The 16,066-nt window shown below is 55.3% G+C and overlaps 1 protein-coding gene across 1 annotated transcript; it reads right to left on the bottom strand.

Moving 5' to 3' along the window:
* Positions 1-7,065: 7,065 nt before the first annotated feature.
* LOC142448565 (cytochrome P450 11B2, mitochondrial-like) lies at positions 7,066-11,725 on the bottom strand. Its single transcript, XM_075550520.1, has 9 exons — positions 11,397-11,725; positions 10,946-11,101; positions 9,495-9,694; positions 9,205-9,408; positions 8,939-9,093; positions 7,888-8,054; positions 7,582-7,660; positions 7,290-7,484; positions 7,066-7,194 (listed from the first exon to the last, which is right to left on the bottom strand). Exons 1-9 carry the CDS (start codon positions 11,723-11,725, stop codon positions 7,066-7,068), a joined length of 1,614 nt encoding a protein of 537 aa, XP_075406635.1.
* Positions 11,726-16,066: the final 4,341 nt, after the last annotated feature.

Below are 16,066 nucleotides of genomic sequence, written 5' to 3'. Positions count from 1 at the left end.
GGGAGAGGATTCTTAGCAATGACACAGCAGACAAAGGGCTTATTACTAAAATCTACAATACCCTCCGAGCCTGCAAAAAGAAGAAAGAAAACAGTTAGCCCCCTGAGGAAGTGGGCAAAAGACCTGAAAGGAAGTTTCACTTGGGAGGAGACCCGAATGGCCAGTAAACATATAAGAAAATATTCCCGATCATTATCCATCGGAGAAATACAGATGAAAACAACCATGAGATGTCACTTAACTCGCTTGACGATAGCCCAAATTAGAAAACCAGAGAGCAACAAATGTTGGAGGGGATGTGGAGAGCTATCTCCTCCACTGCTGGTGGTCGTGTAGATATGTACAGCCTCTGTGGAAAGTGATCAGGTGATACTTAAAGCAAATAGAAATTGAGCTACTCTATGACCCAGCAATCCTGCTATGGGGCATATACCTAGAAGAGGTAAGAAATAGACCACTAGCAGTAGTCTGCCCTCTAATGTTTATTGTGGCACAATTCATAACTTCAAAGACTTGGAAAAAAAAACTAAATTCCCATCAATAGACGAGTGGATTAGAAAACTCTGGCATATACACTCAATGGAGTACTACGGATCACTAAAACGCACAGGTGATCACATGACGCACATCATCTTGTGGGAAGAGTTGGAGGAAATTATGCTAGGCAAAGATCGCTAATCACAAAAGGACAAGTACGGCATGAGTACCTGAGGTAAGTATAACCAGCACAGTAGGTATAGAAGAAAAGCCACCAATCTCACACTACACAGGTTGAGGTACAGGCAGTCGGGTGGGGGGACAGAACAAACCCAAAGATGTACATGTTATTCCAGCACAAAGAAGGGGAAAGGGGGGAGGTGGAGAGAGAAAAGAGGGGGAAATGGCACTGGGAGAGCAGGGCTCTAACCCACCCAGGGGGAGAGTACTGGCTATGTCTCCACAATATTGGGAGTGTGCAAGCATACACCCCCACGGCGCACCAACCATTGAGAGCAATGTAACCACATGGAGCAACTCATGAGCAGAGTGGGCTACAGGGCTGCCCCAATCAAAGCCAAAGTGATCCCTCCCTAGAAGTCTGTGCTACAGAGGACAACACTGAACCTACAGGTTGGGGAGAGGGGCCAGCCTGACATGCCCACGTGGAAACAAACCAAGAAGGAAAAAGAGAGTGAGGGACTAGACCCCATATCGGCACACCACGTCCAGAGGATGACGTCCCTGCATGGCACTGCTAAGGCACAGAGAGGACCGTAGGGTCTACAACAGCTAAAGACAGGATGTCCCCTCACTGGAGCATGCCTCGACAGAAGTCAATGCTGGGGACGCATGGCAGGGAGTGAGTCCGGTCTGAATGCCACAGTGGGGCAAACCAAGAATGGAACATAACAGATCAGCAAAGGGAGCCAAGCCAAGCCACAAAGCCCCCAAGAAGCCCTTCCGGCGAGGAGGGGCAGTTCCCAGAACCCCCCAGGACCAGTGGGGAGATAGTCATGAAGGTCAGCGGACAGACCTGGAATGATGTCTGCTTCTTTTTCCTAGTTATTCTCTTTCTGTCTTTTTATTCAAGCTTTCATTTCTTTTTGGTTTGTCTCCATTAACTGTTGTTTTGCCTACCTATATAAGATAGGCATCGGGCGCAAGCTCGAGGAGAAGCAATGAGATCGACGGTTTCGGAGGGACTTGGGGGAAGGAGGAGGCGGGGAAAGGGAGTGGTGAGCAAACAACACCATAGTTAGGGGAACAACTAGGGAATTAAAACCAACAATGAGGAGGATGTAGAGACCCCGGTGGTGTTGGAGCAACAGCAATCTAGCTGAGAGGAATTGCTAGGAGGCAGAAGAAGGGTGGGGAAGGTACAGTAAACAGGAAAGATCTAAAAAGCAAAGCTATGGATAGAGGCATAAACATAGGTGTGTGCATATGTGTGACAGCTACATAATCTGGTGTCAACTTGAAAAGGGGGGTGGAGTCTAGGCTGTCATTCAGGTTGCAGCGTGGTGACCTCAATTAGAGGTGACATGGGACAAATAGCTCACTGGAGACCAGATACACAGACTCTCTGCTTCGTCTTCCTGCTGACAAGACACATGGAGCTACACTAGAGCCCTGGAGCTGGAGGAACCACGTGGAAACCCATGCCAGCAGTGATGTGTTTCCACCACCACTGGATCCACAAGGCTTTCCACCGACTGGCCTGTGATTTTCCTGCATTTGGCATCATTTCATGTGTTGCATTGGTCTGAAGTAGGCTTTATAGATGGGTATTGGACATATGGGCTAATATCAGACTTAAAGACTTGATCTGGACTGGGCTGGGATGTTTTTTCAATATTCAGTTGCTCTTTTATATAAAGCCCTTTCTTATACACATATGAATGTCTATGAATTTGTTTTTCTAGTCAACCCAGACTAACACAATATGTAGATATATTAATTCATAAAAATAGAGGTATTGGCCTAGGTACATATATTTATATGGAACTACACTGAGGTAGTGGACAGACTTTGGGACTCTGCTCAAGCCCTGTCTCAATGCAAGAACACTTTGTTCTAACAACCTGGCATTCTGTGATGCTCGCCCTCCCAGCATGATTGTTGAAGGTAAAATGGGGTCATAAGCAAATGTGGGGAAGAAAGCAAATGGTGCCAGGCTATCAAAAGATATAGTGTCTGGGATCTTAGAGGACTGAAGTTAGACAAGTGACCATCTAGCAGAGAAGCAACAAGCCCACATGGAAGAAGCACAGTAGCCTGTGAGATCATGAGGTGTTGACAGGATTGGCTAACATACATCAGAAGACACAAAACAAACAGTTGAAACAAACAATCATATTGTTGAGAATGAGGGGGCACAGAGCAGAGACCCAAAGCCCATCTGTAGACAATGGCACATCCCCTCACAGAAGGCTCACAGGGAAGGGGTGAGTCAATCAGGACGCAGTATAGCACCAATGAAACACACAATGTTCCTCGGGTTCTTTGAGGCGTCCTCACCCCACCCCAACTATCATGACCTCAGTCCTGGCTGTCACTTTGGGCTAGATTGGAGCATGTGCACAGGTACAGATAAGAGCTCACGACACGGAATCTAGGAACAGGAATGGGAGTAGCAATACCAGAAGGGTAGGGGGAAGGTGGGGAGAGGTGGGGTGGAAGGGGAACCAATTGCAATGATTGACACATAAATACACACATACACACACACTGGAGGAAGAACCACAGAAACTGTGTGAGACAAGGTCAGTATAATATATGAAAATAATAATAATTTATCATTTATCAAGGGGCCCTGAGGGTGGGAGTGGGGAGGGAGGTGAAAAAGAGGTGCTGATACAAGGGCTCAAATGGAAAGTAAATGTTTAGAAAACAATGATGGCAACATATGTATAAATATGCTTGATACAATTGAGGCATGGATTGTTATAAGAGCTGTCAGAGCCCCCAATGAAAGGATTTTTAAAAATTTAAATACATAGCTTTGAAAAAAGAATTCCAGTTTTGAGGGGTACCCCCTCGTATGTATAAGAAACAGCTTTATATCAAGAAATAATTATGTATCAAGAAGGCCTCCAAGCCCAGTCTAACTCGAGTCCCTAGGTCCAGTCCTAGTCCACAAGCCCCTCTTCAGACTCATGTAGCTGACAGCTGCCGAGGCAGGCAAGAAGTGAAGCACAGGGAGCGGAGGCTGGTGGACATGCGGCGGGGCTCACAGCTTTCAAGGCTGGCCAGCCTACCTGGGACCTCCCCTGGAGGTAGGCAGGTGAAAGGGCAGAGAGGAAAAAATGGCTAACCACAGTCATTCCATTTCGTTGGCTGCTAGGTGACCTGCCTCCCCTCTCCTCCCCTCTGGGAAAACCCTGCGGACAGTTTCCCCAGAAATGCATCTTGTGTGCGGGAAGCAGGACGTGGTTCCGAACGTTAACATGCATCCTGCTGTTCTGGCTTCGGTAACCTTTGCCGCCTCAGTGGAAAGTTCTCGTGTGGGCTTTGCCTTTATAAACTCGCTTGTGACTGCTTCTTGGTGCTGCTGTCCAGGAGATTAGCTCGCTGCAGTTGGCTAGCCTAATAAAAACTCTTCTAAATTTCTTGGAAATTATAGTGGTCATCATTTACTTGAATCTACAACAATGAGAAGGCCACACCCCAAGGAGGCTGGAGCCCTTCCCTCCACTGCTGGGCATCTGTACGCTGACGTGAAACTACTGGCCGCGCTGCTTCATCTTTGGGGGCTATTTCAATGGCTGGTGTTCTCTGTGCTAGTACAAAAGACCCCAACTCATTTTTGTGTGCTGATCCCACACCTGGCCATTTTTCTGAATCTTTGTTAGTTCCAACTATTTTCTTGCTGATTCTTAGAGATTTTCTATGTGTAGGCTGCTACCATCTGAGAATAGAGAGGGTTTTACTATTTTTTGCCAATTTGGATGCCTTCAATTTAGGATTTTTTAACTCTGTGAATTGGGTGAAGGTGCACAGAGCAAACCATCAGTCTCACACTCAACAATTCACACACATTTTGCTTCAACTCAGCCACTGTGATCTTCCCACTGAATCCTCGCTTAGTTTGATTTCTCCTGGTATTTCCTCTTTCTGTTCACTTTTAAAAATAACCCCCTCTGGCCTCAGATCAATGGTGCCCTTCATCGTAGATGATGAACTCTGTTCCAAACGTGAGGGCGAATAAGGACACCAGTCTCCGGGCCCCACAGGCCTCTGTTATGGGTCTGAATTCTGCTTCTTATTTTTGCTCCCCCTCTGTCCAGGGCGTGGCCCTTTCAGAGCAGCTGCCGACCGTCGAGTTCTAGGCTCGGGCGTGTGGAAACTGGTGTTTGCGTGGTCCCCTGGTCCACATGTCTATCCCTCTTTTCCTCCTGATGAGGACAGACCAATGGGTGCACCTCAGATGGCTGCTCCTGAGGTTGTAAGACGCCAGCTGCCACTCACCCAAGTCAGATGCAGGACACTGTCTATGTGGATGGCACACCAGCACCTTGTCCCCGAGACTGTGGTCCTGATCCCCTAGGCCCAGTGGCTAATTCGCTCGAGAAGTCTGGTTTTGTCTAAGAAAGATTCATAATCTTGTTATCTAACTAAGGATCTACTCATCCACCCCCTGATTGCAGGACGGCATCCAGCAGTATTTGACATCCCACGGTCTTCCTCCAGCCCCATCACTCTTCCTAACTGAGAGGCGCCCTGGCAGCCCACAGGGCCATATGTTGGGCTGCTAACCACAAGGTCAGCAGTGTGCGTCCACCAGCTGTTCTGTGGGAGAAAGACAAGGCTTTCTACGTCTGTGACTATCAGAGCGTCAGAAATCTACTCTGTCCTGTAAGGTCACTATGAATCAGAATCCCCGCCCCCACTTGACCCCCTTTCATCCAAGTTAACACTTTCTACTCCAGCCCGTGCCCCTCCTTCTCTTCCCACCCTCGGGAACTACCCAAGAAGGTTCCCTTAAGGCAAGGGTGTCAGACTGGCCACCCTCAAGCTGCATGTGGGCCCCGAGGTAATTTTTTGTGGCCCACTATGCTCTGAAATAAAATGTAACAAGGGAATTGTGTGCACGGTATTGCCTCAATGTCCCCAAAGCGCTGTTTTCTTATAACACTTTTTCTATTTTCATTTTATTTCAGGGCATCTTGGCCTACAAAAAGTTACGTCAGGGCCGCATGCGGCCTTTGGGCCGCCAGTTTGACACCCTTGCTTTAAGGGAAGCAAAATGAGCGCTCTCTCTATACCTGTTTCCTCACCTGTGTCATGAGACGGCACTCGTGCATCTTACACCAGGGTGCTGGGAAGACTGGTTAGCACATTGCCTGGCTTATCAGAGGACCTGTCCCTTGCCTGGCCCAAGATGGCCCAAGGGGTCATTAGTACGGGAATGTCCACAGTTGCTACCCAGGTGAAGCCAAGACATCGCAGACAGGTTGGGGGTAGGAGAAGCATTTATTCCCGGAGCTCCTACGGGGCCGAGGGCTGTACAGACACCAGTCTTGTCCAGTCGTCCATGAGTCCAGACCCACGACAGCCCTCTGTTGGAGTTCCCAGAGGAAGGCATGGGTCAGAGGAGGTCCAGGGGTGGGCTCATGTGGATTCACCCCGTCATCGAGTCTGGAATCTTCCCCAAGCCGTCTCTGATTTGGCAGATGGGGACCCACCCCCGGCCAGCTTCCTGTGCAGTGGTGTGCTGCATCATGGTGAGGGTGGGGGAGATGGGGAACCTCTTGCCAACTCTTGCCCCGGCCTGGAGTTATGCGGACCAAGAGGACCACATCCGGGGAGAGGCCCAGGGAGGCGACAAAGCTGGTGCTGCCACAGTAGGGTAGCCCCTCACTTCCTGCTGGGGGCAAGCTCAGAGCTGGTGTCACAGTAGGTGGGCTGGGCCGGGTGAAGCTGCTGTCCCCTAGCATCCCCTTCTAGGTACTTTCCTGCTTGGGAGGGCTCCGTACCACACAGCATATAGCAGACATGCCCCATCACCAGCTAGCTTGTTCACACCCTTTCTGCTCCCACTGACCATCATCCACCCAGCTGTCCACCTCTGTGCCCCTGGGGCTGATGTTCTAGCAGGAACCCACTGGCCACCGTCTCACCCAGGCCCCAGTTGACACCCTATCACAGGGAGGGTGCCAGAGTCAGTTGAGCGGGACAAAAGGCAGACAGGTGACACCAGCACCACCCTGGAGTCCAGGCTTCCCAGAGCAGGTCAGGTCCAGTGCAGGCTGCTCTCCAGTAAGGGGCAGCCCAGGGGGCTCCATGGGGCCAGTGTGGCATGAGGAAGGGTCAGAGTAAAGGATGGAGTGATACTGCGCAGGTGAGCAGGGTCTGGGGGCCCTGGGGAGGCCACCTGATGAACCTGGAGCACTGGCAAGGTCAAGGCACATGGGTGTCCAGGAGGCGGTGCTGCCCCCTCCCACGGCCCCCAAACTCAGCCATTTCATTCTATCCCATCAGTCACTCTGCCCTAGGCTGCTGGACCAGCCCGCGACTCTAGGTCTCCTTTGCTGCAAGAGGCTTGCAGGATGAGGGGCTGGGGAGACGAGGGGTGGTCGGCGTGAGTCACAGGGCGGTGAGCTCGGGGAGGGCTTGGAACGTGAGCAGTGGGTAGGCGGATGGGACCAGCACGAAGCGGAAGGCCAGCTCCAAGTCCTCTGCGGAGGCGGTGCTCACCTGGAACGTTTTCAGCACCTAGGACCAGAGCAAGGGCAGTCCATGCTGGGCGCAGCCTCAAGGGGCTGCCCTCCGCCTCCGCGCCCGCCCCTGCTCCACTCCCCTCTGCTCACGTGGTGCAGGAAGAGGAGCATCTCCGCCTCTGCCAGCCGGCGCCCCAGGCACTGGCGCACCCCGAACCCGAAAGCCACGTGGCGGAAGTTGTCGCTGGAGGCCTTGGTCAGCCAGCGCTGAGGGTCGTAGCGCTCGGGCCGCGGGAACACGCCAGGGTTGCGGCCCAGAGAGTACAGGTACAAGTAGACCAAGGTCTGAGGACCAGGCACAGAGTGGTCAGTGGCCTCCTGGGGTGGGGATGGGGGCCCAAGCCCACGACCTCTGACCTTTGGGCTGTGGGGCTACACTCACCCCAGCCGGGATATAGTAGTTCTGTAGCACCAGGTCCGACTGCACGCGCCGGTGCACAGTGAGGCCCACCGGATACAGCCTGGGGGCGGGGCCGAGGGTCCTCAGCTGTGCCTTTGCTCCTCCCCACCCTTTCGCTGGTCCCACCCGACGTCCCACTGCCCGCAGCACCCTAGCTCAGCCCGCAGAGACCAGGGAAGGCCACAACGGCAGGAAGCTGGGCGAGGGGGCCCCTGGGGACTGTGGGATGCTTGGAGCTGCCAGGGCTAGGCGACTTCTCCGCTGGGGTCCTCAGAGCCAGGCACCTACCGAAGGGTCTCCTTGAGGGCTGCCCGCAACAGGGGTAGCTGGGATATCACCCTGTGAGGACTCTGGGCAACTGCGGCCTCCGCCTCCAGACTCTCCTTCCGCAGGGCCTCCTGCACCTTGGGGGTGCGGGCCAGCTCAAAGAGGGTCATCAGCAGGGAGTAGGAGGTCTGCAGGTGGGGGTGGGTAGGGAAGGGGTAGGTCTGTAGGCTTGAGCCCTAGGCTGGGTCCTTCCCTGAAAAGCCTTTTCTCTCCGCCCACAGCCACGCCCCCCACCTGCAAGCTCATGAAGGTGTGTCAACCCTGTTCCTCTACTCCTGGGACTCGGGAAGGTGCATCTGCCCAGTTGGCCCCTTCCCTCCCCAGACTGGGTACCCTGACCGAAGTCTAGATCCCATGTGGATTCTTCAAGCCAGCCCCTGAGTCATTCCCAGGGCAGCTGGGGCCTGAGCAAGCCATGTCCACAAACAGCCTCCTCCCGTCAAGCTGAGGGCCCGTCCAGCTCTGCCCTGGGGACAGAGTCTCAGGGAAAGCAACTGTGAGCCCGCTGGTTCCTGGGTCCAAAGGCCTAGTGCAGGGCATGGTGGGCCCTCCCTTGGCCCTTTGCCCTCCCCATCTCCTCTGCTGCGGGCTTCCTTCCATGGCCGATGCCCTGGCCCTGTCACAGCCTGGCTAATCTCCATGGGCCTCTGCTGCAGCCAGTGAAGGTCGGTCCTCCTGGAAGCCCTCAGACCCCTGCCCATTGTGACCACAGTTCCACCCAGAAGGGGCTTCAGGCAAGTGAGTCCGCTGAGGGGCTCAGCAGGGGTTGGAAGCATCTGCTTCCTTTGCTGGCCATCCCCTGTTCTCCGGCCATCACCCCACCAGAAGGAAGGGAGGGGTCCCAGGAAGCTCTACTGGCATCTCTGTATCACCAGGGCCCAGGCTTGCGGGGTCAGAGGACTTTGATGGCCCCTCACTGTGGAACAGAGGCCTGGATTGAAGCCGGGCCTGGTGGCTGGACCGGGGCCCTGTGTCTGGCGGGCAGCAGGGGAGGCAGCTGGGTGGGGCAGACCGTGTCCACGCTCCCTGCAGTGAGGTCCACCGCATTGCTCTTGATGGCGTCCAGAGACAGGTCGGACTTCAGCAGCAGCTCCGCCATGATGCCGCTGTAGTGCCGTGGGCCGCTGAGAGTCAACTCCTGGTGGATGCTCTGCATGGCCTTGTTGGCTGTGAGGGACAGAGCGAGCCCAGGCTGGGGGCAGGGCAGGGACCGGCCTCCTCCTCCTCCTTGGCTCACTGCGGGCCCCTCTCCCTGGTGAGCACAGGGCTAGGCCTCACCAAACTGGAAGATGGTGTCCCAGGCTTGGAAGTGCCGTGCCCACACCCCGGAGCTGACCCAGCGCGAAAGGCTCGGCGGCAGGAAGGCAAGCTGTGTGGTGGACGTCAGCATGACTTCCATGGCCTCCTGGAAGTCCACACTGGCAGGGCTGGGGGTGGGGCCCAGGAGGCCCAGCCGCTCTCCATACAGGGCAAAGTTGCTGGCTGTGGGGCACAGGTGCCAGGCTTCAGGCTATGCCCGGCCTTGCGGACACTGAAGCCCAGTGCCCAAGCCCTGAGCTGAAGCCCACCTTCCATGGTGTAGAGAAAGACACTGGGCTGGATGTCCAGGGTCAGGCTTCTGCGAGCGTTCTGCAGCACCCTCCGCCTCAGGGCCTGGGCAAAGTCCCGGGCCACCGTGTCCACCATGGGCATGAAACTCCTGGTGCTCCTGGGCTCCAGCAGGTCTGGGTTAAGCCGCAGTCGAATGCGGCGCCACTCTGGCCCATTCCTGCCGAGCAGAGAGAGCAGGTGCTGGGGCCGGCAGCTGTAGCAACCTTGGGCAGGATGGATTGGGCCTGTTTCTGCAGCCCAGGGACTCAGGGGTCAGAGGAGTGCCCTGTTATGCAGACCCCACAGCCCCAAACCCCTGGGAAGTGCCTGCAATGTCTGCCCACAGGAAGTCTTCCCTCACAACGCCCCCCCCCACACACACACCCGACGACCCACATGACCCCCGCACAGGGGCATGCAGGAAGAGACGTGCCTGGATGTCTGCTCTGCGAAGGACGGGAGGACTGAGCAGTGACGGGAACAAACGCGTGGTATGCAAACCCTGTGTGCTCATGCACACACAGGCACACGCCTGTACGGGCAGACATGCCCTTGCATAACAATGTGCACACACAGATACACATGCATGCAGGTGCACTCACTAGCACACAAGCACCCACTCCTATACACAGTTGCAGGCTACACAGGTACACACACACAATCTTCATGCAGGCATACGTGCGCGTGTCCACATACCACACTCACACACATGAGCACAGGTACACGCACATACACATAATATAGACACACCGTGAAACGCATGCACAGTCCCATACATACTGACACACGTATGTATGCACACATGCTTGGGTAGGCATACACTCAGGTGCACACACATGCAAGGTCCTTGTTGCTTGTACACATGTGAACACATTTAGGCACACCCTGCAGATGCCCACAGGGATGCAGACCCACCATCACACCTGCACACTCACCTTCCCCGAAATCTGATTCGGACCATCCTCCAGTCCTTACATTCTGGGATGCTAACCCCTCCAGATGCCCACAGACAAGGCCCCACTCAGGGCTGTCTGGCTCCCAGCACCCTCTTTGTGTCGGGTCTGTTCCTTCAAGAGACAGTGCCACCAGTCTGGGGCCAGTGCCCTTGTCTCCTCAGATGTGTCCCAGTCCTCCTGGGGCCCTGATTGACCCGGAACAAGCATGGGTTTTGCCATAACTCTAGCACCCAAGTGCCCTGAGGAGGGAAGGCCAAAGCCCAGGGGTGATGCCCAGGCAGGGGAGCATGCTGGCATTGACTGAGGGCTGAGGGCTCCCTGCTTTGTCTACCCTGCAGACTCATCAGTCACTGTCCTTGTGCCTGCCCCAGAGGATGTCCACTCATGTGCCCTTCTGCCAGTGTCCCCTCTTCAGCCCTGAGGAGACAGCACCAAGTGTGAGACACCCCCACCCCACCCGAGCTGCCCCTCACATCAAGAACACGCCAAGGGTGAGCCCATGGTGGTGTCGGTAGGCCAGCCAGGGCTCCACGGGCACCCGGTAGGGGTGCAGACCATCCACCCGTTGCAGCTGCTCGGCATGCTGGGGCAGCATCACGTTCACCATGGGCACACTTCCCACGTTGTACCTGCGTAGGACAGAGGAGTCTGGTGGGCATGTCCTCTCTTGACCTCTAGTCTGCAGGGGCTCCCTCCAGTCCAACTTTGCCCTCCTTCCAAATTCATGACTTGGCAGCTAGGAAGTCCTTCTTGTAGTCTGACTGAAATCCCTCTAGCTTTAGTCCTATCTGCTTAGCAGCCAGCGGTCAGTGGCTCGCCTCCCGAGATGAAGGGTCAGGGTCTCCACGGTTAAAGACACAGCCCTGCAGCCCTTGGTGTCACTGCTTGCCCCCTCCCAGGGATGCAGAGTGCTGGCCCATGTACCTGAAGATGGGTCCCAGCTCCTGAAAGTGCTTCTGCATCTCCAGGTGCAGACTCTCCTGGCCCCGCTCCTTCCAGATGCGCAGCATCCTAGTCCACTGGTTGCCAGGACACTGGGGGATTGCTTCAAAGGGCAGCACCGCCTGGCGGGCCGGAGACGCACCAGTGCCCAGTGCCCGGACCCAGCGCAGGGCCACTGGGGGCCCCATGGCCCACGCGCCTGCCTGCATCCTGAGCTTTGTCCCCAGGTGCCCCCCAACCGTGTCCCAGCCCCGACCTTTTATCCCCTTACAGGACCGAGCCTGGCTGTTCTTGCTGGCGTCATGGGACATCGCCCCGGCCCTGGCCAAGGACCTGAGTCAGCCCCCCCCCCCTGTGGCCCAACAGCCAGGGGTGGAGGGTGGTGTCGCTCATTTCACAAGGGATCAGCATAGAGCAGGGCTGCTTAGGGCCCCAAAGCCCTGCCAGGCAGGGTGGGGTGCAGGGGGGTCTAGCAGGATGCTCAATCCTTATCTTATCTGTGTGCCAGGGCCTTGGCTTCTCTCATCTCTGCTTCAAGGACACAGCTGGGGGTGGGGGTGGGGGGCCAATGATGAGTCCCATGCCTTCCGTGGGCTCTCCCAGGCCCCGTGCTGGGGGCACGCCTTACTGGCAGGTTCAGGGGACAGCTTAGGGGTCTGTCCAGCTCAACTGTCTCACTAGCCAGCTGTGCCCCAGTTGTGCTTGCCACCCAACTCAGGCCACAGCTGTTCCAGGGGCAGCTTCACGGCCAGAGCCCCGAGGGGCGGCAGCAGGCTCAGGGCTCCATGCTCTGGCAGGGATGCAGTTGTGTAGCAGCCCCTGCAGAGTGGACAGGACTTGTGTCCCGGGGTCTCCCCAGAGCCCTGCAGTGGTCCTGCCAGATGGTCTTACTGGCAGCCTCTGGAGTGCAGAAGGGGGTGCCCCTTCCCCAGATCTCCTCGAACATCAGGGACCCCAGAGCCCATTCCTCAGTCTCTAAGGGGCCATGCCCTCCTGACGGGTCCAGCCACTTCTGAGAGATGTCTGTGCCCCTTCACGGTTTTGAAGGGTTTTTCCTAATTGCCTTAATTCTTTCAGGCAGGTGTAAGTTTACCCGTCATGCAGGGGAGATCTGTCTTTTACACACGCACAGACACACGTGCACACTCGCCTCACACATACACACACACACACACACACACACACCTCATTCTCAGTCACCCCTCACACACACTTCTCTCTCTCTCTCTCTCTCTCTCTCTCTCTCTCTCTCTCAGTCACATGTGCACCTGCCCACACTTTCCTCTATTAATAGCACCTGGCCTTGACACGGACGATTGCCACAGTGGATGGCCCGACGTAGCTACAAAGTCACCACAAAATGTCACGGTGTCCGGTTCTCCTGTGTCACACCCAGTGCCCTGTGCCCCGTGTCTGTTGCACTGCCCCCGCCCACTTCTGCAAGGCCGCCTCTGATCTTCAAAGGCTTGTTTGATGCTCGGCAATTCTGGGGTCTGTTCTTGTCATCCTCACCCCAAACCCAGCGCCTGCGCTCGGCATGGGGAAGAAGCTCCCATGGGGCCAGACCAGTGTCCCTGGGGACCTGCCAGGGCCCCTACGATGAGCCCCTGCCCGCTGCCCTGCACCCCGACACTTGCATCGCCCTCCTGCTTCCCTCCAGGTGGCATTGCACATGGTGACTTGGAGGCGGCCGTGCCCTGGCAGATGTGGGGCCCGTGCGGGGGGTTGTGTCCTTCAGAATGAAGCCACTGGCAGCCCCCTCCAGCATGCCATGATTGTCAGACCCCCGTTACTCCAGGGAAGGGTGCCTGCCCACTGGGCCTGGGGCTGTGTGGCTCTGGATTAGCTCTGACCATTCCTTTAAGGGCCAGCCTGGCTAGGCCGGTGGCCGGGATTGGGTGGTATCTGAGGTAATTATCCTCCATTTCTGTGTGGGAAACCTATTCTCTGCATGTGAATGAAACAGGATCCATGTGGGCTGTGTCTTAGGTCCTAGCTTTCCAAGAGGGCATGCCCCAAGCCCTGCATGCACTCAGCCCCACCCACACTCAGGACTCTGCCATTTCCCTGGAGCTGGCACGCTCCACATGCATGTGGCTTGTAGGGCCACACGTACATGCAGCAGCAGTCAGCCAGACGTCGTGCCGTGGGGTCCCTTCCAAAGACAGGAAGGACCTTAGCGAGAGGTAATGGTACATCTTCAGCAGCTAAGGGAACAAAAGGCTGAGAAGTGACCAAGAGGCCAGAGCACAAGCTGGTGGCTGATGTGGGGACTGGCATGCTGTGCTGTGAAGGGAATCTGCCCCAGGTAGAAGCTGCAGATTAAGGACGCAGGCCTACCAGGGAAAGGTTGTTGGCCCTGTAGAACTCAGCCAGGGAGGGACCGGGCAGGGACTGGTGACCTTGGGACTGTGTGATGCTCGTGAAACCATTGCTGGGCTCGCCTGCCCAGTGTGTGGTATGAGGTGTGGGCCCTTCTTTTTTCAAAACCAACTAATAAAGCCTCTCTCACAAGAGTGGGTATAGGTTGGATTTCTTGCGCATCTGTCAATAAACATTTGTGATGGCCCCTCGGTTGCTTCATCTGGGATCAGGTCTCCCTCTGGAGACCCTTCGAGAGAAGCCCACGTCGGGGGCTGGAACTGACCTGTCTGTCACTGAGAGTAGCTGTGATATGGGGGTGTCTACATTGCCGCTCACACATTTTAAGCATAGATATGGGGATGCTTCCCTCCAAGAGCGGAGAGTGAAGCTGGCCCCTGATGTGAGGTGAGAAAGTGGGCAGATGTTGGTTCAGGGAGGGTTTCTGGTTTTTAAAGGGAACTTTCAAACATGAGTCAGGGGCAGAGCACGTCCCTGGGACCCGGTGTCCCTGTGTGGAGCAGCTCAAAGGTCAAAGGGAAGACTGATGTCAGGACACGGGCACCATCAAGGGCTGCTAAGCCCCCAAGGGTGGAACAGAACAAGGTCTTTCTGCAGAGGAGAGAACACTGGTGCTCAGCATGCAGATTCCCTGCCGCCATAGCTGGGAGGGATCGGATTCTGTGGGTTAAAACCATCACGTGTGGTTCCTGCTATAGCAGCACTAGAGGCGGGAGCTCAGCCCAGGTTCAGACTGTGGGAGAGCCTGGGACCACGGCCCTGGTTCAGAATGTGGGAGAACCCGGGACCACGGCCCCGGTTCAGACTGTGGGCGAGCCTGGGACCTCAGCCCCGGTTCAGAATATGGGAGAGTCTGGGACTTCGGCCCCAGTTCAGAATGTGGGAGAGCCCGGGACAGCGTCCACGGCTCACAGACTGTGGGCGAGCCTGGGACCTCACCCCAGGTTCAGACTGTGGGAGAGTCTGGGCCCTCACCCCCAGCTCACAGACTGTGGGAGAGCCTGGGCCCTCATCCCTGGCTCACAGACTGTGGGAGAGCCCGGGAGCTCGGTCCCGGCTCACAGACTGTGGGAGAGTCCGGGACCTGGGCCCCGGCTCAGAGACTGTGTGAACCCACTTGCTACTCTCTGGTATCCCTTTACTACCCCCCAAGAACCATTGTTCAGTTACAGTGTCTATAGATCCACCCATCCTAGATTCCATATACCCAAAACAAAAAAATAAAAAACGTGAAATCTAACTGCATGTACATGTAGTAGTTGGCTCAGTCCAGTGAGGTGGGAGAGGTCCAAGGGAGGGTGGGCACTACACCTGTGCTGTGCTGGAGATGGGGCAGGTGGGAGAGGAAAGTACCAGAGAACAAAGAGAGAAGGGGAAAATGGTGAAAAGTGAAGCCTGAGTATTGATGATGTCTTTGTCTGTCTGCCCACCATTAGTTACTCACGACGGACTCCAGGCTGTCTCAGGGGCTGGGGATAAAGTGGCTGTGCTGAGGAGTGGCGCCCACAGATGTGACCCATCCCGCTGCTCAGTGGCAAAGGGGAGGCTGTCAGTAGAAGTTGCTGCTTTTCCACTTTAAGAACCTTGGGACTGCTTAGCTTTTAAGTCGACTTTCTCGCTGCCAGTTAACTGCCCCTCTCGTGGGAGTCTGCAGTAGTTGCTGAGCAGGAGACCCTGTGCTTGTTAGCGACGGCATGTTCCGGGTTCCCTTCTGAGACATTATCATTTTAGGCTAGAGAACATTATAAATCATCCTCCAAGAAAATAAGGTGATTCTATTGATATGCCATTAATTTAGCCAATGGTGTAGAATTAAAACATTGGTGAGAAAAGGGAATTACATGGGCTGGTTTCAGACTGCAATATATTAATTGTTGCCTTGTACAGATTAAATTCTTAAGTGACTGGATATTATTTACAAGAACAAGGGGGGTTGGAAACAGGGCAAAACTTTCAAGAACACATTCACAAAGGCAGAATGGTGTCTACAAGACTAGCCCGTGTCATAAGAAAGTAAGGAGACATTACAATAGTAAACATATGATCACCCAGGGCCACAACTCATCTGGCACCCTCCAGACACAAGATCCGAAATGAAGTCCAATGACCACCAACGCCGTAACCTTGGGAGGGCAGTCATCCGCTTCTCCCACTGGGCAGTCAGTGTTACGTCCTAGGGTGGCGGTAAAGCACATCAGAACAGCCGGGTGTGGCCTGTGAAGGGTGTTGTGCAGTCTGTAGTCCAGAGTCTGGGTCATCAAGGGCTGGAT

This window comes from Tenrec ecaudatus, chromosome 5 (assembly GCF_050624435.1).
Source record: "Tenrec ecaudatus isolate mTenEca1 chromosome 5, mTenEca1.hap1, whole genome shotgun sequence".
Classification (NCBI taxonomy): domain Eukaryota; kingdom Metazoa; phylum Chordata; class Mammalia; order Afrosoricida; family Tenrecidae; genus Tenrec; species Tenrec ecaudatus.
This window is presented reverse-complemented; position numbering and strand designations above follow the sequence as displayed.